The following is a 24,750-nucleotide window of genomic DNA, read 5'->3' on the forward strand; positions in this document are numbered from 1 at the left end:
TATAAATAAATAAATACTGAGCCCCTGGGCTTGGGGGACAGGCTGGGGGAGGGGCAGCAGGGATAGAGGAAAGGGAAGAGGAGAGGACGGTGAGGCAGAGGGGAGGGGTCACAGACATAGTAAATAGTTGTCTCCGTCCCAGCAACAATTCTCTCTGGATTTTTCTCTCCTTTTTGTGTTTGTTTAACAAGGAGTTAACATCTCAAGGACAAATACTTAAAAATATACATTATTTTTTCTTTTTCTTGTTCACCTTTCTCATCGTCATCTTGCTTTGGAGACTGCTGAGGTCAAAGTTCAAACCGCATGAAGGAACTGCGGCTTGGAGTTTTTGTGTATTTTTTTTAATTTTTATTTTTTAATTTTTTTCACTTTTTTTTCCAACATATAAAAAGGTAGCGGAGTTGTCTGTGGGTTTTTTTTTTTTTTAATGGTTAAATCTTTGGTTTGTTTCTTTTTTCTCTTGGAGGCCTTTATCTCTCGCACTTGCCTTTCCCACTCAGAGGCCAGTGGGGGCCCGCGTGTCTCAATCTTGCTCAGTCTGTCTCACTCTCTCTCTCACTCAGTTCCCCCTACCCTGGGCTAAAGGGAGAGAGAGGCACCCTGGGATTTGGGTAGGGGGGGAAATCTAGCCAGTTCAAGAGGTCCCCCACTACGTGGCTAGTCCCTTACCCCATCTTCCCAGGGTGCAGGGCTTGGAGACCCTCTCTTGGCCTTCCCCAGGGAGGAGATGTGCGGGAAACTCACAGCCTTACTACCCCTTCTGATCTTAGCCCCAATCCATACGGAGGCTTGGGTTCCTCATCTCCACTGACCCCTACTTACCCTCCCCCAGCCCTCCCTCCCACTTCCACCCCCACCCTCCCAGAAGAGAACAGAGAGAGGTGTTTTAGTTACTGGCATTTTTTTTTTTTTTTTTTTTTGGCACAATTAAAAGGCCCACCATTAGGTAGACCCAGTCTCTGTCCCTCCCTCCAGTAGGAGGTCAGGGTTGGGGAGGAGAAATTCAGAGGGCTTCCACTTTCTCCAACCCATTCATCGTCCTTTCTAGCCCAGGCCCCTGGCCCCCCACCTCAGACATCTCACCTAGCCCAGAACCCAGCCTGGGGTCTCCTTCCCCAACCCCACGTAAAGTTCCCCAGCCCCCCAACTCTCTCGCTCGCACACAGACACACGGACACAGGCTCTGTACAGACCACAAAATAAAAACGATGAGATAGTTTTGTTTCCCGGAGTCGAGACGGGGTGGGGGACTGGAGTGAAAGGGGCAGAGGGGGTTGGGGGCATGAATTCCCCCATCACCTTCCCAACCCTGGCTCCCTCAGGCCCCCGGCCCCTTGCCCTGGCTGGCCCCCAGCCAACGATATTTGGTTTCCATTTTTTAACATTAAAGTTCTGTGAGGTATTTGGTGCCTTATCTCGAGTCCTCGGGGGAGGGGGCCCAGGGGGGAGACCTGGGGCGCACTTGCCCCTCCCTCCCTCCCACCCCCTTCCCAATATTTGGTTTCACAGCTGTAGTTAAAGCTTGGGATTTGGTTATTTTTCCCCCTTCCAGGAATTTTCTTTTTTTCTTGTTTTTCTTTTCCCAGTTATGGGGGTCGGACGGGGAGGGTCCCCACCACCCCGGCTGCACAGGGGTCCCTCCACCAATGTCAGGGCATCAGCCCCATCCCTGCCCCCTGCTTCCTCCTCTCCCCTCTGCCCCGCTCCTCCCACACTGGGGTGGAGGAAGGTCCCAGGTGGCAGGACTTGATGGAGAGGAAGCAGGATGAAGTGGGTGGTGGTGAGTCCTGGATTTTCTTTCCTTTTTTTTTTTTCTTTTTCTTTTTTCTTTTTTTTTCTTTTTTTCTTTCTTTTTTTTTTTTTTTCTTTTTTTCCTTTTTTTTGGTCTAGAATCATAGTTTTTGTTTGAGTCATCTCCACCATGCCTTCCATGCTGCCTGTCTTCTCAGAGGGGTTTTTGGTTGTAATTCCTTTCACTTGGCTCTGCTCAAATGTCCTTCCTATCTGTTCAGGAGCCCTTGGCCCCCTCTCCACCCTTGGGCTGGGGCCCAGGCCCTCTAGCCAGTCCCTTCTCTTCAGGAAATAAAAAAGGACAAAGTCAGAGGTAGGGTAAGGGCAGGGAGCCGGTTCAGCGGAGATGCTTACATTCTGGCGAGGATGGGTCGACGGCAGGCCAGGCCCCATCGGTGCCAGGGTGGGAGGGGCAGCCACTCCACCACTGCCCAGACAAGGCACCCCGAGACCCCTGAAACAGCTGAGCCTCTGCTGCCTCCATGTCCCAGCCCAACAGTTTCATTTCCCGAGTGGGAGAAAGGAGGCAAGAAAGAGAGAGAACGCTGAGGCCTCGGGGCCTGGGGTGGTGTCCGAGGCTCTGTCTGCCTCTCCTCGGTAGTGTCCGACGGCACTGCCCATCTCCCGGGGCTCTCCCCTCCCTCTGCTCCTGCCCGGCGAGGGGCGGGGGCCACTCTGATTTCAATGGCTCGCGTCCTTCACAGCAACACTTTGGTTTGAGGAGAGACACAGAAAGAAGGAGATTAAGAGAGGTGAAAGCGGAGGGAAGGAAGAGGGAGAGACAGACCAAGAGAACAGAAGAAGAACTCAAAGGAGGAATCAAACCACCCGAAAGTTTGTTAGTTTTCCTTCGTCCATTCTTTTTTGCTTTCTTATTCTTTTTCCTGTTTTGTTTTTTTTTTTAAAGCTTTTTCAGTTGATTGGGGGGGCGGGGAGCTCGGGGCTCTTCACCCCTGTCCCTGACACCCTCTCTCAGCCCTGCCCACCCGCTTCCATCCGCCCTGGCTGAGGGACAGGCCCTGCCCCAGCCGCCCCCGTCCGGCTTTCCCGAAGACGACGTCCATGAGGTATTTGTGAAGAGAAAGAAGCATCCGTCCTTCCATCCGCCTCGGGGACCAAGGGCCTGGACCACTGGTGCAGGGGCTTGGCTCCCCCTCGCGGCTCCTTCGTATCCTTTGAAGAGTCCTCGTCTTCTTTCCCTTAAATATATATATATCTATAAATTCTTTTTTTTTTTCTAGTTTTAATTTATTGTTTGGTTTTTTGTTTTTGTTTTTTTGGTTCAGAACTTTGTTGGCCTCCACAACAGCAGGAGGGCAACGTGGCTCCCAGCAGCGTCTCTCCTCTGTCCGTCGAGATGGGTCCAGCGCTGGGCAAACACAGGGTCCAGCCGAGACTTGAGGGAGGTCTTGTGGGAGTGGTGGCCACCACAGCGCCCTCTCGGATGGGGGCCACAGGTCACGGCACTGTCCCCGCCACACGGACCCTGATGGGGACGCCACCTCGAGGAACCCCACCACTGGGGTGCGTGCGTGTGTGCATGTGTGTGAGGGGAGAGGAAGAGGCATCTGCCAGTATCGGAGGGGCACAGGGTGGGAAGAGCGAGGTGAGTTATCTTTTTGGTTTCTGGTCAATGTCAAAGAACGTGAAGGATCCCACGGATAGGCACTGGAATATGAATTTTTTTTTTTTTTCAGGGAAACTGACAGACGAGGATAGAAAAAAAGACAACTTGAAAGCCCTCACCTCATCCTCTCTTGCCTGAAGCTTCCACCTTCCCTCGGACTAGGGATGGGGGGAGATTCCAGAGCAGAGGAGGGTGACAGGGTTGACGGGGGACATGTGAGAGCTAGAACTTGGCAAAACGGCCTAGCCCACCCTTCAAAGGGAAAAAGGGGGAGGTACAAGGGGTGAAAAGTCAGCCCAGGCCTTCCCCTGAACTCTCCCCTGGCTGGGGGAGGGAGGAGGTTAAAGCGAGACCCCCCCCCTGCCCAGGCAGGGAGAGCTGGGGGCCAGGGGAGAGGGGGGACGCATGACAGGGACACATTCTGTTGAGCACAACGCTAAAAATTCTGTACATCCTTTGGATGAAGCTACTGAATATTTGGTGTAAAGTTGTTCAGGCCCTTTCTCTTTCACCTTCTGGAAAGGAATATTTGGCGGGTGGTTCTGAGCCCACCCCATCAGCCCCAGGCTGTGCCCTCCCTGCCTTGGCTGGCCCAGGACTGGGGGCTGCGGCTGGGAGGCTGGCACATTCTCTTTTTCCTTCTCTGCCCACGCCGCACGCAGCGGGAGGCTTCGCCCCGCAGCCGGGGGCCCGCGTGTCCGCCCTGCCGAGGCTTCTCCGCCCCTGGCTGGGCTTCTTATTTGGTGTCGTAGCAGTGAGGGTGAGCACGCTGAGGTCTGGCTCGAGACTGGTTTTTGGTTTGTTCGGTTTGGTGAGGGATTTTTTGTTTGTTTTTGGTTTTCTTTTTTTTTTTTTTAATGTTTGTTTTTCACCTCTTGTTCCTTTGGGGCAGCTGGTTTCTTCGTGATTATTTTTGGTTTTCTTTTTTCTGTTGGTTGGTTTCCTTTCTTTCTTTCTTTTCTTTCTTTCTTTCTTTCTTTTTGGTTGGTTGTTTTTTTGTTTCTTGTTTTTTGGTCTTTCCTCCCTCGTCACTCCTGCTCCGAGGACCCTCTGCATCCCCACCAATGGCCTCCTCGCCCTCTTCCCAGGTGGGGGACGGAGGCGGGGGTCAGAGGAGGAGGAGGGGAGGCGTGGCGGGCCCTCACTCAGGCTTGGACCCTACCTCGGGCCCCCCTGGGCCTCCAGGGGTCTGTGCTGCCGCCTCACTGCAAGTGGAGGAGGACGACGAGGACGAGGACGAGGACGAGGAGAGGCCAGGAGACTTGCTGGAGATGGAGGCCGCCACGGCCGCCGCGGCTGCCGAGACCAGGCCCACACCAGGTGGGGCGCTGAGCAGGGGCAGCCCGGCGTGGTTCAAGAAGAGTGACGAGGTCACCAGGCCCGGACTCCCTGGGGCCGCGCCAGCCGCCCCCAGCACCAGGTTCCCGCTGCTGTCAAGGCTGGTAAGGGGCAGGGTTCCACCAGAGGCCAGGGCTGGCGGGGAGAGAGAGAGGCTGGGCTGGGGGCGCCTTCCAGCGTCCCACCCGCAGTGCCCCATCTTCCCGTCTGACCCATGGACCCCCATCAGCACCCCTCACACCTTCCCCAAAGGTGAGATGGGTATGAAGAGGCGAGCGATGCAGTGTGCAGGGGCAGGATGGCATGGCTGGAGCAGGAATGGGATGGGGGCTCGAGGCCCTGGGGGACAGGGCTGGTGGCGATGGGAGTGACATGCGGCAGCACGCACCTTGGATAGTGGCCAAAGGGTTGTTGCTCATGAGGGCTGGACTCAGCCCGGAGCTCAACCCCACCATTGTGCTTCTGCAAGAGGCAAAGCAGAGGCATTAGCGGGGGGCAGAGACCCTCCCACAGAACTGGGGGCGCAGCTCCCCACCCTGGAAGCAGCAGCGGCCCTGCTTCTCCCCACAGCCTCCTACCTGCAGCTGCCCACTTACCCCGTGCCGGGGTTCAGGCCCGACAAGCCGATAGCCGAGTGGCTGCCTTGAGGGCTGGGATTTGTGCTGTTGGTGGTGGCCGGGGGTGGGGGAGTGACAGAGGGGATGGAATTGAGGGAGGGCGCGGCCCCGCCCCCGGCCCCACCCCCTCCAGCTGTCCGGCTGGGGTGGAGGGTCCCCACAGCTGAGGATAAGGTAGTAACTGCCAGAGAGAGACAGAGAGATGGAGACTTCAGCTTCCACTCGTCCTCCACTGAGGTCGACGCCTGCTGTCTTCCCCGCCCCGTCCCGCGGCATCTCCTCAGTCAGAACACGCTTAGGCCTCCTGCCCTTTCTTCTCACAGCCATTTCTTTGTGCCTTTGCCACGGTGACAGTAATCGCAGTAAGAGCAGCTGCCTCCCACCGAGCCTGTGCCCTATGCCAGGAGCGTGCTCACACCCTGCTTATCCAGCCCTGAATCTCCCCTCCGGGCCCCTCTGTACAAAGAACCAAGGGTTCCCAGAAGACAGAGCCCTATGGCTCCCTCTAGAGGCCAGGCACGGGCGTGTGGCCGTGCACACTGAGGCTGAGAGGGCTCTGAGCCCAGACTGAGACCAGACACCCGGGACAGCAATTCCCGGCCCTGTGACGTCCCAGCTGCGCCTTCAGGTGAGCACCTTCATCTCTCTGACCTTCAGTTCCCTCATCTGGAAAATGGGGCAGATAATGGAACCTATCTTATAAAATGGGTGTGAAGATTAAGTGGGTCAATATTCTTTATAAAGAGTTTAGACCAGTGCCAGGCACACCCTTATTACTTTATAAACTTCCACTTATTATTTCTTAACCTGGGGAGGGGAAATGTGGCGTCTGTTTTTATATTATTCTTACATATGGTGTTATACATGCCCTACCCCAGGAAGGGGCAAAGGAGGGCTTTGGGTACAAAAGTGTGTGTGAGTGTGTGTGTGTGTGTGTGTACACACACACACACACGTACACACTCTTCTGTGTATATATTCATGGATATAGCTTCTGTATGTATGTTATATTCACAATAATTTTATAACTGAGGCTCAGAGAAGTAAGGTCACTTCTGGAGTTCACACAGTTCATAAATGCCAGAAAGAGAACCCAAATACATCACCTTTATCAACCCCGTGCTTTTCTCACATGAAATCGTGGAGAAGATGAAGCCTGAGCTGCTCTGGCACGGAGGGGTGAGGCTGCCCTCTCCCCTTCCCCGCCCCGCCCCCCCGACCTCCAGGCTCAGCCTTGAGGCCTAGGGGTGCCCTGAACCGCTTGAGAACCTTGCGCTCGGGCCTGCGCTGTGTTCTTCCCATCCCCCTCACCATCCTCTACCCTCCCTGACCTGTTGTGCTCAGACTGCTGGAAGCTTGGGACAACGGCAGGGTCCCGGCGCCCCCTTGGGGCGTGACCTGGGGAGAGAGGAAAGAAGGCATGGTTAGGCCACTGTCTTCCCGCAGCTCCCATGGTGCTCGCTGTGGTTACAACCCCCGCACCTCTGCCTCCAAGACGGAGAAAGGGGGCTCTGGCTGCAAGGCTGTTTGTATCATGCCAAGCGCTTTCCATCAGCTTTCGTCACGTTTACCCTAGGTGATCCCGGGTCACAGACAGGAGGCAGTCGTTCCCTGCCTCTCCTCTGACACTGTCCAGTTGCAGGTCTGAAGTATGTGTGTGTGTATATGTGAGAGCGCGCAAGCACACGTGCTTGTGAGGCTAGGGGGTGGGGTGGGTTATGAGGATAAGGTGTGTCTCTGCATCACAGTGTTGATACGTTATACTGCTTGATTTTCTGGGACCACCCACCAGCCTCCTTCTTAGCCTCCCTGCCTCCAGTCTCATCCTCCATCAACCCCAGAAGCCTCACTCTAAGTGTGACCCAGTCCCTCCCGGGCTCAAAACTCATCCTTAGCGCCTCACTGCCTACGGTTCAAGTTCAAGCTCCTTCAGCATTTGACTTGGTGTCTGGCCCCTGCCCATCCCCCACCCTACCCCCATACTCATTCATAAATAATCATTCCAGCTCTAAACCGCACTGGAGTTCCTCAAATTGGGCTCGGCACTCTGGCTTCTAGGCCTTCATGCACATAGATCCCTTTGCCTGTCCTTCACGTGACTAACTCTCTCTTGTCCTTATGACTCAGCTTAGATGATCCCTCCCTTTACGTCATTGGGGAAGGGGGCTCCTCTGGGCTCCTTGCTGCTCTCTGTAGTGTCACAACCCTTTCCACACTAGATGGAATAAAGGGATGTCCCAGTGTGTCTGATCTCGAGCAGGCTGTGGACCTGAGTGCACACCCAGGGGTATAATGATCTCCCTGCCAGCGTCTGTGTGGTCGTGAACCTGTGTGAGGGGGGATGCCTGTATCCTTTACCTAGTGTCCATCCCCGTGTGGCTACATCCTGTGATAACTCTGTGTTTGGCTACGTCAGCGTGTGTCGGTGGGTGCTTGTATCCCCCATGTAAGACCACAGTTCCCTGGAAACGGTGTTTCTCTGTGTGACTGTGCCCCACCCCTGTGACAGCCTGTTCCCAAGGGTGACTCTCCCTGCCTCTGTTCTAGGAACTGTGGCCAACCGGGTAGGTTGTGCTTCACACGAGGTGCCTGCCAGGGGGCGAGGGTGTGCCAGAGCTTTGTGGCCCCCCCCCTCGAGGGGCTCTTGGTACCAGATGGGGGCTGTAGCTGGCCGGCTTGCCCGGGCTGGGCAGCATGGGGGCCGCGCTGCAGGGGTTGATGCGTTTTTCCTTCTGGCGCCGGTTGCAGAACCAGACGCGGATCACCTCCTTCTCCATGTGCAGCTGCTCTGCGATCAGCAGGATCTCCTCTGAGGTAGGCTTCTGGTTCTGCGGGCAGAGGGCTCGTTAGCCCGGGGCCCCTCCTCCCGCCCGCCGTCGGGGCCGCCCGGGAGGGTGGGGCCTCACCGCTAGAAAACTCTTCTCTAAGGCGAAGCGGACGTTTGTCTCGATGCTGGTCCTCTTCTTGCGTCTCCGGCCGGGGAGCCCGTCGAAACCCAGGCTGGGACTGCTCAGCTGGTTGGGACTGGGCAGGCTTGAGTCCACAGACATAGTCTCTGTGTCCGGGAGGAGACGGGGTCATGAGAGGGCGCTTCCCCCGGCCCGCCGCCCGCAGCCCGCCCGGGAGCCCCCAGCCCAAGTCCCACCTGCGTCGTTGAGCCACTTCTCCAGGAGAGGCTTGAGTTTGCACATGTTCTTGAAGCTCAGGTTGAGGGCCTCGAAGCGGGAGATGGTCGTCTGGCTGAAGTCGTTGCCGTAGAGCTTGCCCATGGCCAGACCCACGTCACCCTGGGCCAGTGGGGCAGGGATGGGGCTGCGTTCAGAGCCGGGCAAAGGGCTCAGCCCCGCCCACCATCTGGCCACACCCCCACCCCGCCCACCAGGTGACTATGCCCCCCTTCACCCCGCCCACTAGGCAGCTACGCTCCCTCCCCTGCCCACCTGCCGGTCACGCCCCTCACCCCGCCTACCATATGGCTACGCTCTCTACCCCGCCCACTAGATGACTAGGGCCCAACACCCCGGCCACCAGCTGGTCACACCGCCCTGTCACCCCACGCCCACCGCCTGTCCTGCCGGGTGGCCCCAGACCTGCGTGAAGCCCAGCTTAATGCGGCGTTGCTTGAAGGTGCGAGCGAACTGCTCCAGCTCCTCCAGGTCACTGGGCTCCTCTGGATGGGATGGTGGCTCCAAGCATTTGGGGGGCTGCGGGTGCGAGAGGTGCGGGTCGGGCAGCGTGGGGCGGGTCACGGCCTGGTGGGGTGGGCAGGTGGGTGGGATGCAGGACCGAGGACCAGGACGGGGCTCAGCATTGGCTGCGCAGTCCCCCCTCCCTCCCTCCCTGCCGTCCAGCCTCTTCCTGCAGGCTCCCCTCCACCCACCCCCAGGTGGCCCCTCCACACTCATTGCCAATCAAGGTGACATTCTGCTGCCCCACAAGGGCCCGCTCACTGCCTGAAACTCTCTGCACATTCCTCCCAGTCTGCAGGCTTCATAAGGAGCAGCCATCTCCTTTCACCAAAGGCTCTTTCCCTGAAGCTGGGGGAGGGGTTGGTGGTTTTAGCCTCCTCTCAGGCAGGGAATCAAGGATCAGCTCTGCTACCGAATTGCTGGGTAACTCAGGCAAGTTTCTTAATCTCCCTGGGCCTCAGTTTCCCCCTCTGCAGAATGGGAACAATCATGGCTACTCTACCTACCCCATGGGGTTGTTGGGAGAATCGGGTTAAAAGTATGTAGGCTGCAAATAAAGTAAAAGTATTTTTAAAAATAGACAAGGAGGGTGACTGGGGAAATTTACAAGGAAGCAACAGTTCTCTCTGGAATGCTTCATTTCCCTAAAAATAAAACATCTAAGTAGGTGGTGGGTACAGGGATGTTGGACGCACAAGTCCTTGATCCGTTATCCAAAACCCTGGGACCAGATGTGTTTTGGAATTCAGAATTTTTTCAGATTTTAGAAAGCCTACATGGGGCATATATCATACATAATGTGAACCTCCACCATTAGGGTCAAGGCATCACCCCATATTCGGACATATCAACAGCTGTCAGCAAAGCACAAGTACCACACAAGAGGGATAAAGAAAAGTCACATGCCGCCTGGCATCAGGCCAAGACAGGTTTTGCGGACTTCCCTGGTGGCGCAGTGGTTAAGAATCCGCCTGCCAATGCAGGGGACTCAGGTTCGAGCCCTGGTCCGGGAAGATACCACATGCCGTGGAGCAACTAAGCCCGTGAGTCACAACTACTGAGCCCACGTGCCACGACTACTGAAGCCCGCGCGCCTAGAGCCCATGCTCCGCAACAAGAGAAGCCACCGCAATGAGAAGCCCGTGCACCGCAACTTAAGAGTAGCCTTGCGCACAGCAGTGAAGACCCAATGCAGCCAAAAATTAATTAATTAATTAATTAACTTTTTGGGTTTTTTGAAACAGTTCATATATTTTTAAATTTTTATTTTATTTATTTTTTTGCGGTACGCGGGCCTCTCACTGTTGTGTCCTCTCCCGTTGTGGAGCACAGGCTCCGGACGCGCGGGCTCAGCGGCCATGGCTCACGGGCCCAGCCGCTCCGCGGCATGTGGGATCCTCCCGGACCGGGGCACGAACCCGTGTCCCCTGCATCGGCAGGCGGACTCTCAACCATTGCGCCACCAGGGAAGCCCCCCATATATTTTTTAAAAGGGCTGTTTTAAAAAATAGGTAGGAGGGAACTTTAAAATCCATAATCATGAAAAATTATTATTAAAGTTTAGGACCCAGTGGGAATTCCCTGGTGGTCCGGGGTTAGGACTCCACACTTCTACTGCAGGGGGCGTGAGTTTGATCCCTGGTTGGGGAACTAAGATCCCTCAAGACCCAAGGCGCGGCCAGGAAAAAAGAAAAAAAAAAAAAGTTTAGAACCCAGGCAGCAAACTTCAAGAAAAGCCGTGGGGACCAGGCAGGAGGACACCAAGGCAGCCTGAAGAACTCACGCCTTCCAGGAGGGGGCCTGAGCTCACGCCATGTGTACGCAGATCCAGCCTTCCCAGAGCTTCTGGCTTGTCAAAAGAAGCTGGGAATCTGGTGTTTTCCGGGAATTTTGTTGACAACTAACTCAATTTTTAAATGAGTGTGGGCCCTTGTTTGCAGTCTCTGGTCTGGGAAGGGGACACGAACTAGTACCCAACAGACCCTCAGGGAACGCCCCCCATTTGGAGTGCTGGAAGAGATCTGAGGCATTCATGCCCTAAAGGCCTGTGAACCCCCTGAAGTTTTGTGTTTGTGCACACGTGCATTTTGGGGCAGTGGGGGTCAGATTCAAATAATCCATCAGATTCTCAAAGGAGTCCATGTGCCTGCAAGGGTTAAGAGCCACTGGTCTGGCTGACTCCCCTCATTCCGTGGAGGAGGAAGCTGACTCAGACAGGGAAAGTGGCTTGCCTGGGGTCCCACAGCAAATTAGTAGCAGAGCAGCGCTGGGCCCCAGGGCTCCTGACTCCTATCTTGGCCCCTGTGGCTGGTGGGGGGGGAGCAAATGGAGAGGAGACCCTCACTGACCACCACTCCACGCCATCTGGCCACAGCCTGATGCACTCAGTGGACCACTCACCTGTGTGGGCAGCCCTGCCCGGGGCTGGGAGGTCAGAAGAGCTCCCTGGGTTTGCTGAGGTAGCTGGAATAGATTTGGCGTCGGTAGCAGGCCTGGGGGGACAAGAGGGATCGCACAGGGTGAGGGGGGCAGAGAAAGTTCTGTGGAGGCGTTGGGGAGGCCATCCGGGGTGAGGGCCTTACCTGGCTGACTCTGCTGGGCCTGCGGCAGCAGGAACTGAGCAGGTGGCTGGAGGTGGTGACCCGGCACAAGCACCAGCTGCTGGAGCTGGAGGAGCTGCTGGATGTCCTGACAGGGAGGGGGGTGGACAGAACAACAGCCTGAGTCCTGGCCCGGCTCTTCCCTCTGCATCGCCTGAGCCCCGAGGGGTGCGCCACAGGGCAGGCTGGCATAAGGCATAGAGGGATGGAGCATGGGTCACTGGGTGCAGCCCTGAGCTAAGGGCATCCAGGAGGCCGGAGCATCCTATCCTACATGGGTCATCACAGGAGGGCTTGCTCTTTATTTACCTTTTCTTTCTTGATGAAATATTTGCCTTGTCCTATATTCCCACAGAACAAATAGGATCGTTTAAAAATGTAAATCAGACCAAGTCTTCCTTTTAAAACACTCCCAGGGCAAATTACATCATGTCTGGGAATAGCTTTAAAATACTCCAGCCCCTAGCGGCTTATTAAATTGGTACAGAGACTTTGGAAAACTCTCTGGCACTCTTATGAGTTGGATTGTGTTCCGCCCCACCCACCACCAAAAAAAAAAGATATGTTGGAATCATAACCATCCCCTAGAACCCCAGAGTGTGACGTCATCTGGAGATAGAGTCTTTGCAGATGGTCACGTTAACATGAGGTCATATTAGGGCAGGACCTAATCCGGTACGACTAGTGTCCATATAATACGGGGAAATTTGGAGACAGACGCACTACAGCTGCACTGAGATACTAGTTTTACCTAATGACAGTGCATGACACACTGTGTTGGGGCGTGAGGGGAAACAAAAATTCTTGCACATCGCTGGTGAGAGGGTAATCCGGCAACGTCTATTAAATTACCAGTGTACACATATCCTTTGACTCAGCCATTCCACTTCTAGGAATTTATCTTAGGGATATACTTGCACTTGTGCAGAATGTCCTCACTAGAAGGATACTCCCAGTAGCAAGCAGTGTTTTAGCAAAAGAGTGGAAACAAGCTGAATGTGTAGCAGTGGGGGATGGGTGAATGGATTAGGGTAGATCTTCATGACAGAATATTATGTGTTCATCAAAAAGATCGAGGACACTCTTTGTCCTGATATGGAACAATCTTCAATATGTCCTGTAGAATGGAGAGCTCAAGAGGAAAAACAGTGGGTATGATGTGCTACTGTTTGTGTTAAAATATATATATATATATATACCCTGGTACCTGCTTGGGTATGCATAGATTATACTTAAAAAACGATACCAGAAACTGGCAACGCTATAAACCCTTCTGTACCTCTTGAATTTTGAACATTTACCTTGTCCAAATAAAGGAATAAATACCCAGGTGTCCCACCCCCACTCGCCCGGTTGAGCAGTCACTTATGCCCAGCATCCCTGCTTTTCCAACCACTCGTCTTGCAAGAGTTCCAGGCTGTTCCCTGTCCACCTGCAAAGGCCTCTGCTTTCTCCGTGTGCTTTAGCAAGTGGACAGAGTCCCCAGATGCTCCCTGACCTCTCAGCTTTCTCACTCTAGCTGCCAATCATCTAGGAACACAGTTTAAGGAGTTTGACATCCTACGCTATATCCTTTGAAACTGCATCCACTCTGCCTTCCCTTTTGAGACCCTCCCCACCCACCCAAGAAGGCCTCCCTGGCTATTTCTCTTCCGCACTTGGATTGACCCTGGGCAGTGAGTGAAGCCGGGGCTTCAAGGCCTGCCATTTACGGTGGACCCTTCCAAGACCCCCATACCTAATCTTGTTTTATAATTTTGTCTTCTTCTTCTTCTTTTTCTGGCTGTGAGGTGGCTTGCAGGATCTCAGCTCCCCAACCAGGGATTGAACCTGGGCCCTGGCAGTGAAAGCGTGGAGTCCTAACCACTGGACCGCCAGGGAAGTCCCTTTTCATCAAATTTGTAATATCGATTGCACATCCAGCTCCTTGCCATGGCCCTGCATGACCTGGCCTTCCTCACCTCCCACGACTCTCTCACCCCCTAACTCATCCAGCCACACTGGTCTCCCTCCTGCCACTGAACCCAGAAAGAAATCCCCACCTCAGGGCCTTTGCACGTGCTATTCCCCCCACCCTGCCGCTCTTGATCTGCACATGACTGGCCCCTCATCATCATTTAAGCCGTTATCAAATGCCCCTTCCTCAGAGAGGCTTCCTCTGGCCACCTGCTCTGCCACGGAGATTTTTTCCCCCTAGTCGCTCTCTTACAATATGTTCTTTTCCTTCCCTCGTAGCAATAGCAGCTTCCTGTCTGTCTCCTCAAAAAGGGTTGGTGCCAGCTCCACGAGGGTACAGATTTGTTTGCCTGATTCCTCACTGTAACCCTCATGCAGAAAGGTGCCTGGGCGTGGTGGATGATCCCCAAACGCTGGTTGACCAAAGGAATTCAAGAAGGAGAGAAAGAGAGAAGATTCTGGGTGAACAGTGAGCTGCCTCAAGACTGGGGTTAGGGACTTCCCTGGTGGCGCAGTGGATAAGACTCCGCCTGCCAATGCAGGAGAACGGGTTCGAGCCCTGGTCGGGGAAGATCCCACATGCCGCGGAGCAACTAAGCCCATGAGTCAGAAGTACTGAGCCCGCATGCCGCAACTACTGAAGCCCGCGCGCCTACAGCCCGAGCTCTGCAACAAAAGAAGCCACCGCAATGAGAAGCCCGCGCACCACAACAAAGAGTAGTCCCCTATCGCCACAACTAGAGAAAGCCCGCGCGCAGCAACGAAGACCCAACGCAAACAAACAAACAAAGAAGACTGGGGTTAGCCAGTAGAAGGCGCCATTTCTCCACAACCTAGAGCCATCTGAATCGGCACACCAGCTGAAGCCACTTGGGGGCGTGTTAGGACGGAGACAGTGTGGAGAAATTGGAGTAGGCGGAGGGATGCCAGCGCTTCGCAGGCCCCACCCCCCCCACCCCCGGCCCCGTAGTGGATCATCTACTCTGTCCCTAACCCGTGAGAAGAGCTAGCACAGCCAATTAAAACCGAGAAGAGGGGCGAGAAATTCTTGCTCATCGCTATATTCTCTTCACTCCCCCGCCCCAGTGCAGGCATAGAACGGGCAATCCATGAATTTTCAGTGAATGAATAAGGTAACCCTTAGGGCTGGTGGTGTTTGGGGGCAGACTGGCTGTGCTTTGCCACAGGTGGGATCTGGGCCACAGACTGGGGGCAGAAAGACTGAGACACACGGTTGATATGACACATATGGGTTCATATGGGTGAACTGCAGTGTAATCACCCACTGGGCTTGGTTCCACCCGGTGGGGAGAAGGCAGCCTTGAGCAGGAACTAGAGGCCGCTGGGGCCCCAGAGCCGTGCAGGTGCGCTGCCTCACTCCAGCGCGCAGGGCCGACTCCCCTCTCCCCCATGACTGGCCTCACACGCTACACTCCCGCAGCCCCAGTGGGGACGGTGTCGACATGCACATCGACACTCACTTGCCGTCTCTGATATGGCAAATTTTGACCAGTTCTGGACACTGCGTGCTGCGAAGACGTGGACAGCCTAGAGTGACGTCCAGAGTGGGGAAGGGATGGGGTCTGGGGACCCTGTAAGTTACTTGCAATTGATTGTAGAAGGGACCGCCTAGGGAGGAAGGCAGTGAGCACCGTCCTGGGGGTCATCTGGGTGAAACTGCACCCCCAGAATGGTGCAGAGGGAGTTCCCACACTGGGTGGGAAGGTCACCTCGGTGTGCAAGGATCCCTTCCAGCTGAGAACCGTGAGGGTTAGAGTCCTGGCCATCGTGCCTGCTTTTTTGTTTTTTCTTTGTTTTTGTTTTGTGGGATCTTTGGGGATCTTAGTTCCCCACCAGGGATTGAACCCGGGCCCTTGGCAGTGAAAGTGCGTAGCCTTAACAACTGGACCGCCAGGGAATTCCCGTGCCTGCTTCTTGCTGTGTGACTTGGAGGAAGCCAGCTGTCTCTCTGGGCCTTACTGTATAGGGTGACAATGCACGGTGTCCTGGAACCACCTGGGCTCTGGAGATGGCCAGACACCTGACTCTGTCCCTTACACACCGTGAGACCATGGGCAGTTCCTTACCCTCTTTAAGCCTCAACTTCCTCAGGTGACACCTCAATAATTCTTACCTCATGGAGCTGTTAAAGGATTAAATGAGACAACAGGTGTAGAACGTTTAGTCTGATCCCTGGTTCACTGAAGTGGTCCTCCGTAAATGGCAGTCCTTTTTAACTGAGTCATTTCTCTCAGGGCTCAGTTTTGTCATCTATAAAATGGGAGTAATAATGTCTAACTCTTCACTGGGTTGTTTTGAGGCCTGAGTAATATTATTATTCTCAAAGCATTTTGGAAATCACAACCTACTCCTCCAACACCAGCATTTGCTAGCACTGCACCCTCACATCAGCCTCACGTCACCCCGTGAGCTCTCGAGGGCGGCAGCCCCACCAGTCCATCCTCTTCCTGAAAACTTACAACTTCCAGCTCCCGCCCAGACCCTCCACTGAGCTTCAGCCCCAAATATCCATCTGCCTATTTGATGTCTCCCACTTGGGTGATTAATAGACTCTTTGAACACTACCACGTCCAAAGTGAAACTCCTGGTTCCCCAGCCCCACCCTCCAAAACACCCTGTTCCTCCCCTGCCTCCCCCGGCTCAGGAAACCACCTCACCACCACCAATTTCTGAAGCCAAAGTCCCAGGAATCACCCTTGACCTATCGGATCCACACGAAATAGCATCCCGGACCCCACCTTCACCCTCATCGCCACCTCGATGCCTGCAAGGACTTCCCACTCCTTACTTCTAGCCCATTCTCCCCACAGCAGCTGGAGGGAGCTTTGTAAAGGGTCAGTTGGGACCCTCGCCAGCTTAGAACCCCCAACAACAACCTCCCATCATACCCAGCACACATTCCAAACTCCTTGATCTTGCCCATGAGGCCCTGCAAAAGCCAGTCCTGCCTGCCTCCCCACCTCACCAGTTATTTGTCTCCCACTCACTCTCCCAGCCATTCCACTTTCCCCTGTACCCTGAACAAGTCAAGCTGGTTTCCACCTCAGGACCTTTGCACTTGCTGTTGCCCTTTCCTAATCTCTCCCACTGCCTTCTTCATTGCCTGACTCATTCAGGTCTCGGTTCTCAAAGGCCACCTTCTCAGTGAAACTTTTCCTGACCACCCCATTAAAAGTGGCTTCCTCCCTTGGGACTTCCCTGGCGGTCCAGTGGTTAAGGCACTGCACTTCTACTGCAGGGGGCACAGGTTCCATCCCCTATGCCGTGCAGCAAGGCAAGAAAAAAAAAAAAAAATGTGGCTTCCTCGGTCTAGGACAGCGCCCTGTGTCATTTTCTTCATTACACTTATGCTAAAACCGTCTTGTTTTGCTGATATGTTTACTTGTTTACTGTCTCGCCACTAGAACATAATGTCCTCAAGGACAGCCACCTCTGCCTCATTCACAGCTGTCCCTTCAGGGCCATGAATGAGCACCTGGCATACACAAGGTGCTCGATAAGTATTAGTTGAATGAATAAATGACTATGATTATTCCAGTCCCTCCACTAGGGGAAGCTCTAAAGGTTGGAGGTGGGGGGTGGACAGAGGTAGCCTGTCTCTAGCGTCGGATCTGCTACGTATCCCCGTCCCCCAGAGGTTGGCCCTGCCACATGGAGCCCACGAGGTCCTGGCGACTGGGGCAGAACACCGTGGAGCAGAGAACCATTCAACAGGGAGAAAAAAACACCTACCTGCCAATTGCACATTACATTCCATGCTACCTCATGCTAAAATTTCAGGACAGATGAGCAACAGCAGATCCCAACCCAGGAGTCCTGGAGTGACTGGCATGCCTCTGGACCGGCCCAGCTCCTGGACTCTGGGGCCTGTGGTGCCAGGTGGGCGGCTGAGCTGACCTGGCATCCCCCGCCCCTGCTCCAGCAGCAGGACCCATCTCCTCCTCTTGGGGACCTGCCCTCCCCCACTCTCAGGTCACGCAGTCCAGGTGGGGCTGACCCCACCCTCCCGGGAGTTGGGAGCAACGACTCAAACCTGGCCACTGGGTGTGTTTTTTCTCCCTGGGTGGGGTGGCTGCAAGTCTTGAAGTGCTGGTACCCATTATGCCCGACCCAGAATGAAAAGGGAGACAGATCCCTGGGGCCAGGCCTGACGTTCCAGGCTGGGCCTTTTCTGTGATTTGAGCCAAACAGTCCCTTTTCCTCTTCAGCTGCCTAGAGTGTGGCTGTGGCCCCACTGACACCCGCTCCTGGCTCATCCTTTGCTGCCTCCCACCCCTCACCTCCCCAAGCCTGCCCTGCTCTCTCGCTTTGCCTTCACCAGTCCCACGCCTGGAACCCTTTCCCCAGCTCATCCACCTGGTAAACTCCTACTTGTTTCCCGCCTCGGTTCAGATACCACCTCCTCCAGGAAGCCTTCCCTGACTCCCTCAGACACAGACCCCTTTCTTTTCCCGCATCCCCCACCACATCCAGCAGGTTTCTCTGGGAAACCCTTCTTCACTAGGTCCTACCCCCTGAAAGATCTTCTCAAGCTTTATTTGCCGTGGTCTTATTACGAAAATAGGGACGTTCCTCCCCGCCCCCACCGCCGCCGCTCTCCAAATACAAAATGATGTTTTAACAGTTAATGTAAATTTTCAGTCAATGCCTACCCTACCCCAGGCATTCTGAATTACTCCCCTGGAGAGATGTCTTCCCTACCCTTGACTGAAAAGCTGCAGCAAAACATCCCTCATTGCTTCAGTAAACGTCTGTGTGGCCCCCTCGGTAGAAAGCATCATGCTGAGTTGAGTGCTGGACACACAAATTGTAAACCTGTATTATAAGGACTTCCCTGGCGGTCCAGTGGTTAGGACTCTGTGCTTTCACTGCCGAGGGCCTGGGTTCGATCCCTGGTCAGGGAACTACGATCCCACAAGGCAAGGGGCGCAGCCAAAAATAAATAAATAAAAGTCAGTGGTAAAATTGTATTGTAACTGTCCCTTCTGTACAGGCTAGGGAAATGCAGGGAAGGTTCCTGCCAAACTGACCGATGTTCCTTTGGAAGTTGGCAATAGGAGGACAGAAGGGGGACTTTCCCTTCGTACTTTATATAATTTTAAAGTGATAGGGTTATGGATGCTTTTTGACTTTCGTATTATTTTTCAAGTAAAGCATTTCTTAGTGGCTCATTGGTGTGTCTGTTTCCCTACAAGACAGGGAGCCCCTCTGGGGACAAGGCTGGGTCTGAGTCATGCCTGCTTCCCACCAGGGCCTGACCCAGGAGGCGGGAAGTGTCTGCGAAACGAGGGCAGGACAGAGCTGGGCAGGCACAGGCAGTTGCACTGGCAGGCACGCGACACAGGCTGGGGAGAGGGTCAAGCCCAGGGCCGAGGCCGGCTGTGGCTGCAGCGGGCAGCGAGGGCAGAAGGACGGTGGTCCCCACCCCGGCCTGGGCACAGCATGGTGACCGGCTCATGGGCTGTACGGGATAAACATTGGTCTGTTGGGGAAGTGAGACCACAGGGTGACAGAACTCCCAGAAAACAACTTCAGCCCAGCTTTGCACTTGCAGGAGACAGATGGAGATCAGAGCTGAGGGAAGCTGGGGCAGGAGGAGAGAGAGGAAAGGGCTGGGCAGGAGGGATTCGAGGGGACCTTGAGAATCAGGGCCTGGGCAGGTTACAGGTGGCAGAGGGTCGGCCTGCTGCTGCTGGTGTCCGTAGGGGGTCCGGAAGAGGTGGTTCTGGGGAGTGTATGAACAGAAGGAGTGCCTGCTGGTCACAGGGGCTGAGGGCCTGGCTGGGTCTGCGCTAGGCTGCCCCGTCCCTCCTCCCTCCCTGTAGCCTGTGCTCCTTGAACAGACATTTCTGAGGGCATATGTGGACACAGCCCTGGGTGATCAGGGCTGTGGCAGAAGGAGAGGCAATGGGCTGGGGGCCCCCAGAGGAGACAGGAGGCAGGAAATCAAACCAGCTGGAGGGAGGGAAGTCATGGAAGACTTCCTGGAGGTGCAGGCTCCCAAGCTGGGGCTTAAAGGATAGAGAGGAGCTCTCCAGGTAAAGGGAGGGGGCTGACTTCCAGGTAGAAAGGAGAACAGGCGCAGGAACACCAAGACTGGAGGAGCCCTGAGCCTCCACCTTGCTCAATGAAGCGCCGTGTGTGCTACAAAGCAAACAGATCACCGGCTGCTGGGGTCTCTGGTGGCCAAGGGTGGGAGGGGTGCCAGTTAGAGGCAGCAGCCCCAGATCACGTGGTTAGAGCCCTGGACTCCCAGGCCTGGCTTCCAGGCTGGCTCTGCCACTTGAGCTCACGGTGTGACCTGGGGCAGGCAAGTCACTTTGCCTCCCCTGCACGCCCGCTCCTCCCCCACCCCCCACCAGCGCCTTGGCCAGGATGAGGATTTGTGGATTCAGGGAGGTCACGTTAGCATAGTGCCTGGTACAAAGGCAGCACCCGACAGACTACCTATGGCAACAGTGGCAAGCCGGGCATTGGAAGGATCTGTTTGGAAGAGTCGCTGCAAAGCAGCGAGGCCAGATTGCTCTGCGTTTCTGCAGAGCCAGGCCCAGCGGCAGGAAGCTCTAAGGAGACAGAGACGCACTCAGTGTTAAGGACAGCCCCAAATGGGAGTGCTGGTCAGCAGTGGAACGGGCCCATCGAAGGCCGACCGCTGCCAAGGGAACAGCCTTGCGGGTGCTGGACAGCTCCCTGGTGTAGACAGCATAGGCCAATCCCTCGCTGTAGGACTTGCCAGGCCCTTCACTGCGCTGGAACACGGGCCACAGACTCAAACGCTCTATGGAAACCAGGTTAACAGCACAAATGGGTGACATGGCAGGGGTGGAAGGAAGGGGTGGGCTGGAAAAAACAGCCTGTCGGAAGAGGAGGCCTGCCCAGCCTCTACTCTGCTCCCGCCAACCATCCTTACGGGAAGTCTGTTGGCCAATATCATGGTTGAATTGTGTCCCCTAAAAAGATATGGTAGGGGACTTCCCTGGTGGTCCAGCAGCTAAGACTCCATGCTTCCACTGCAGGGGGCACGGGTTCGATCCCTTGTCGGGGAGCTAAGATCCCACATGCCGCAAGGTGCGGCCATTAAAAAAAAAAAAAAAAAAAAAGAAAGAAATGGTAGGAGTTCTAACCCCTGGTGCCTATAAACATGACCTTGTTTGGAAACGAGGTCTTTGCAGATGTAATCAAGTTAAAAGGAGGTCATTAGGGTGGACCCTAATCCAATGACTGGTGTCCTTATAAGAAGGGGAAATTTGGACACAGAGACAGACACACTCAGAGAAAAGATGGCCACATGACGGCAGAGGCAGAGACGGGAGTCATCCATCTACGAGAAAGCCAACGGTTTCCTGCACCACCAGAAGCGAGAAGAGGCAAAGAGGGATTCTCCCGTAGAGCCTTGAGAGAGACCCCAGCTCTGCTGACACCTTGATTTTGGACTTCTGGTCTGAGATGATACATTTCTGTTGTTTGAAGCCACCCAGTTTGTGATACTTTGTTATGGCAGCCCTGGAAGCTAATACAGCCACTCATGCATGATTCCACATAGACCAGAAGTCTCCAGAATGGGGAGAGAGAAGGCAGTGTTTCCTAACTCATAGACCACAGGCCCCTTTCTGAAAGAGCGTCTCACTGGATGAGCCAGGGCACTCGATGTGGGGCACCGATTCTGATTCTCAGCCTTTCTTTTGTAGCCACACAGGTCCTGTGCATGGAGGTGACCCCTGGTTTCCTCTGCTGTAAACTGAGGATAATGTGTCAGCCTCCCAGGTGGCTGCGGACCCTCAGCGAGATGCACAGAAAGCAGAGAGTCAGGCGCGCCCATCGCATGGAGGGTGTCCTCCCCCTGAGCCTCGCTTTACCCCTCTGAGAGATGGGTGGCAGCATCTCCCGAGGCTTCCTGGGGTTGCCGGGGACCGCCTGGCCCAGCGCTGGTGGTCAGAACGGTCCGCGTGGACCGGCCGGCCCCCTGCACCGGCTCGGCTTCCGCGGGGCCTCCGCTGGAGGGCGTGTGCTCCCCGGGGCTGCCCTTACCTGTGCTGTGAGCTGGATGGGTTGGGACAGGGTGAGCTGTGGGGTCCCGGGGGGCTGGCTGGCAGGCTGTGGTGGCGGCAGGTCGCCTCCCCCGGAGGAGGCTGGGGGCTGCGAGGTCGAGGAGGAGGAGGAAGAGGAGGAGGAGGAGGAGGAGGCGGCGGCGGCCGCGGCGGCCAGGAGCTGGGCCTGCGCTTGCTGCAGGAGGAGCTGCTGCTGGGCTGGCATCAGCGCCGTGAGCTGTGGGCGGGGCGGGGCGGGGGCGGGGCGGCAGGGGCCGGAGGAGGGGCGTGGGGGGAGCAGAGAAAGCAGACAGGGGTTAGCGCCTGAGCCAAGCGGGTTAGGGGGCAGGTCTTCCAGGAGGACAGAGGAGGGCGAGAGGCAGGCGTTGAGAGAGTGGCCGTGGCCGTGGCCGTGGCCACCAGTCCTGTAACAGACGGGAGGGGGCTGGCCTGTCCCTGCCCCCGTGCACCCCAAGTACTTACCCCGGCTAGCTGGCTGCCCGTCAACATGAGTTGGGCCTGGGGCAGATGCGGCTGAACCGGCTGGGGGGGCAGGGGTGCCGCTGGGGCTGAGTCACTGCTGGGGTCTTCAGCCTTGATCTGGGGGGGAGAGAGGCAGGGTCCGGGACCCCAGAATGTTAAGTGGAGGCCAGAGAGAATGCCCACCTGTGAACCAAAGAGAGGGCACGTGTGTGGCAACGGCAGCCCCGCGCCGCCAAGGGAGAAGACTGGGGTGCGGAGGCCGGGCCTGCAGTGGCCCGCGGGGACCTCGGGCCACCTTTCTGGCCTCAGTTTCCGCACCAGTCAGAAAAGGCTAACACACCCTCTGCACCCGAACTCCCGACAGGAGGGGGTCACCCTTGGAGAGCGCTTTTACCCTACTGGGGGTCAGTTCACCATCTTTTAAAATGGGAAAGGATGCCAGTAGGGGCCCCGGGACATCAAAGGAGGGAGTCCTGTGTGCCACACCTCTCATCTGCTTCAGCCAGAGATGCACCTCTTATCTGTCCAGTGGAGTAAGACTTTATTGGAAGAAAGAGGATTAGGGCATGAAATAAAAATCACCGCCTTAGAATATGGGTCATGAATTCAAAGCCTAAGGAGCAGGCAGACAGCACAAATGGGTGATTTGGGCAAGTGTGGACGGAGTGGGCTGAAAAGAGTACGCCCGCCTGCCGGAAGGGGAGGCCTGCCCAGCCCCACCCTGCTTCTGCCGGCAAAAAAACCAAAGCAAAAATGCTGCAGGACAGCAAAGGATGTCTGCAGGCCAGATGTGGCCCAGGTGCTGCCAGCTCTCAGCGTCCACCCCAGAGTCCGCTGAGCCCTTCCTCCTCTCTCTGTGGAGGATACAGATGCATCTCGCGTCCACCACGTAGGACAGACCAGCCTAGAGGGGTCCCAGCCTTCTTCCTCTCCTACCTGAAAATACCAGACAATGGTGGCCTTGCCTGAGAGGTCTGCTGGTGAAAGACACATGGGGTGGGAGGTGTGGCTTGATGAGTTGCACACTCTCAGGCCCAGAGGGGACATGAGGGATCATCCTTCAGCCCAGTGTCCCAACAGTGTTTTGCAAAAGGAGATCCAGAGAGGGAAAGCATCTTGTGTAAGGCAACACAGTGACTTGGCAGAAGCGAGCGTGGCATTTGCAATACAGACTGAGACAGACAGACAGAGGCCTGGGAAAGGGCCAAATAACAGAGGGTGAGTGGCATGCCCCAAGGGACGGGATACAAGTGTCAGAAAGTCTAAGGCGTACAGGGATGCAGCGTGAAACAACAGTAGATACTAGAAGTCAGGGCAGTGGCTGCCCTGGAGGGGAAATGAAGGGCTTTCTGGAAGTCTGATCGTGTTATGTTTCTTGATCTGGTGCTGGTGACACAGGTGTCCAATTTGTGAAAATCCACAGAGCTGGACACTGAGGATCTAAGTGTATGTCATATTTTAATTAAAAGTTTTTAAAAAATCAACATTGTGGGCTTCCCTGGTGGCGCAGTGGTTGAGAGTCCGCCTGCCGATGCAGGGGACACGGGTTCGTGCCCCGATCCGGGAAGATCCCAAGTGCTGCGGAGCGGCTGGGCCCGTGAGCCATGGCCGCTGAGCCTGCGCGTCCGGAGCCTGCGCGTCCGCAACGGGAAGAGGCCACAGCAGTGAGAGGCCCGCGTACCACAAAAAAAAAAAACCCAACATTGCGTGCCATGGTGAGAACACTACCCCCTCATGGCTCTTTCCTTCTCTCTCTTTTAAGCCTCCATTAGGTTCTAGGACGTCTCTAACACCTTCCAGCCCTGGCTAATCGCCCCTTTTAACAAACAGAGAACCGGTCTCAGGCTTATACCCGACAGTAGGCAAGAGTCTCTGGGTACATTTTAATAATCATTGTATTTATTTCCATGGCAAGTGATTCTGGTTTTCCATTCATGAAATTTCCATTTAAAAAAACGTTTTATTTCAGCTGCTGAAAAAGCAAGACAGCTCATGAGTTGATAATTGTTGAGGCCGATTGACAGGTACCTGGAGGTTTGTTTTCGCTATGGTCTTCCTTCTACTTTTGTATCTGCTTCACACTTTCCATAATAAAATGCTTTTTTTTAATTGAGCCAATTTAACAAAACTATGATGTAAATAATTGAACACGGCGGTGTGTGCATTTGTCTGAAATCATGATGGAAGCACATGAATCACTGCAATTAGGGAAAGACTGACACAGAAGAGATGCAGTGAGGTGGAACAGCAAAGGCCAGGAGTGGAGACCAGCTGTGGATGGAGACCCAGAGTCAGAGGCCGCTGCTGCGCTCTCTGCCTCAGGCTTTCCCCGGGAAGCAGGCCCAGGCTGGGGAAGGGGAGCGAGAGACCTTTCTTCCTTGGGCCCCACTAGTCTCCTAGGGGAGAAGCAGGGCTGCTGTGGAGCAAGGAGAGGCTGCAAAGATTCAGCTGAGGGAGGGCTGGTGCTGGGGGTGTGGGTGATGGATGCCCTCGGCTCCAAGGGCTATGGCCAGAGCCCAGCCTGAGATCAGAGGGAAGACGGTCAGAGTCAGAGCCCTTCTCCCCAGGTCCCGTCCAGCGCCCTCAGAACAAGACACC

General features: G+C 55.3%; 1 protein-coding gene across 8 annotated transcripts in view; it reads right to left on the reverse strand.

The window, feature by feature from the left end:
• Positions 1 to 228: 228 nt before the first annotated feature.
• POU2F2 (POU class 2 homeobox 2) overlaps positions 229 to 24,750 on the reverse strand; it is a 78,397-nt gene continuing 53,875 nt past the window's right edge. For 2 of the 8 annotated variants that reach the window (XM_089902777.1, XM_089902776.1), the window contains 12 exons: positions 22,153 to 22,269; positions 21,671 to 21,907; positions 11,648 to 11,753; positions 11,466 to 11,557; positions 8,967 to 9,128; positions 8,522 to 8,663; positions 8,283 to 8,431; positions 8,028 to 8,204; positions 6,708 to 6,774; positions 5,356 to 5,557; positions 5,148 to 5,221; positions 229 to 4,894 (listed from right to left, as the gene is read on the reverse strand). In XM_089902777.1, coding sequence (XP_089758903.1) covers positions 4,563 to 4,894; positions 5,148 to 5,221; positions 5,356 to 5,557; positions 6,708 to 6,774; positions 8,028 to 8,204; positions 8,283 to 8,431; positions 8,522 to 8,663; positions 8,967 to 9,128; positions 11,466 to 11,557; positions 11,648 to 11,753; positions 21,671 to 21,907; positions 22,153 to 22,269 — 1,857 coding nt within the window. In that variant the 3' untranslated portion in view covers positions 229 to 4,562. The remainder of the gene's footprint in view (positions 4,895 to 5,147; positions 5,222 to 5,355; positions 5,558 to 6,707; positions 6,775 to 8,027; positions 8,205 to 8,282; positions 8,432 to 8,521; positions 8,664 to 8,966; positions 9,129 to 11,465; positions 11,558 to 11,647; positions 11,754 to 21,670; positions 21,908 to 22,152; positions 22,270 to 24,750) is intronic. The other 6 variants (XM_022585545.3, XM_022585543.3, XM_089902779.1 and 3 more) reach the window with 6 other exon arrangements.

Source organism: Delphinapterus leucas, chromosome 20 (assembly GCF_059928025.1).
Source record: "Delphinapterus leucas isolate spDelLeu-1000000601 "Yukka" chromosome 20, BTC_Dleu_Yukka2, whole genome shotgun sequence".
In the NCBI taxonomy this organism is placed as follows: Eukaryota; Metazoa; Chordata; class Mammalia; order Artiodactyla; family Monodontidae; genus Delphinapterus; species Delphinapterus leucas.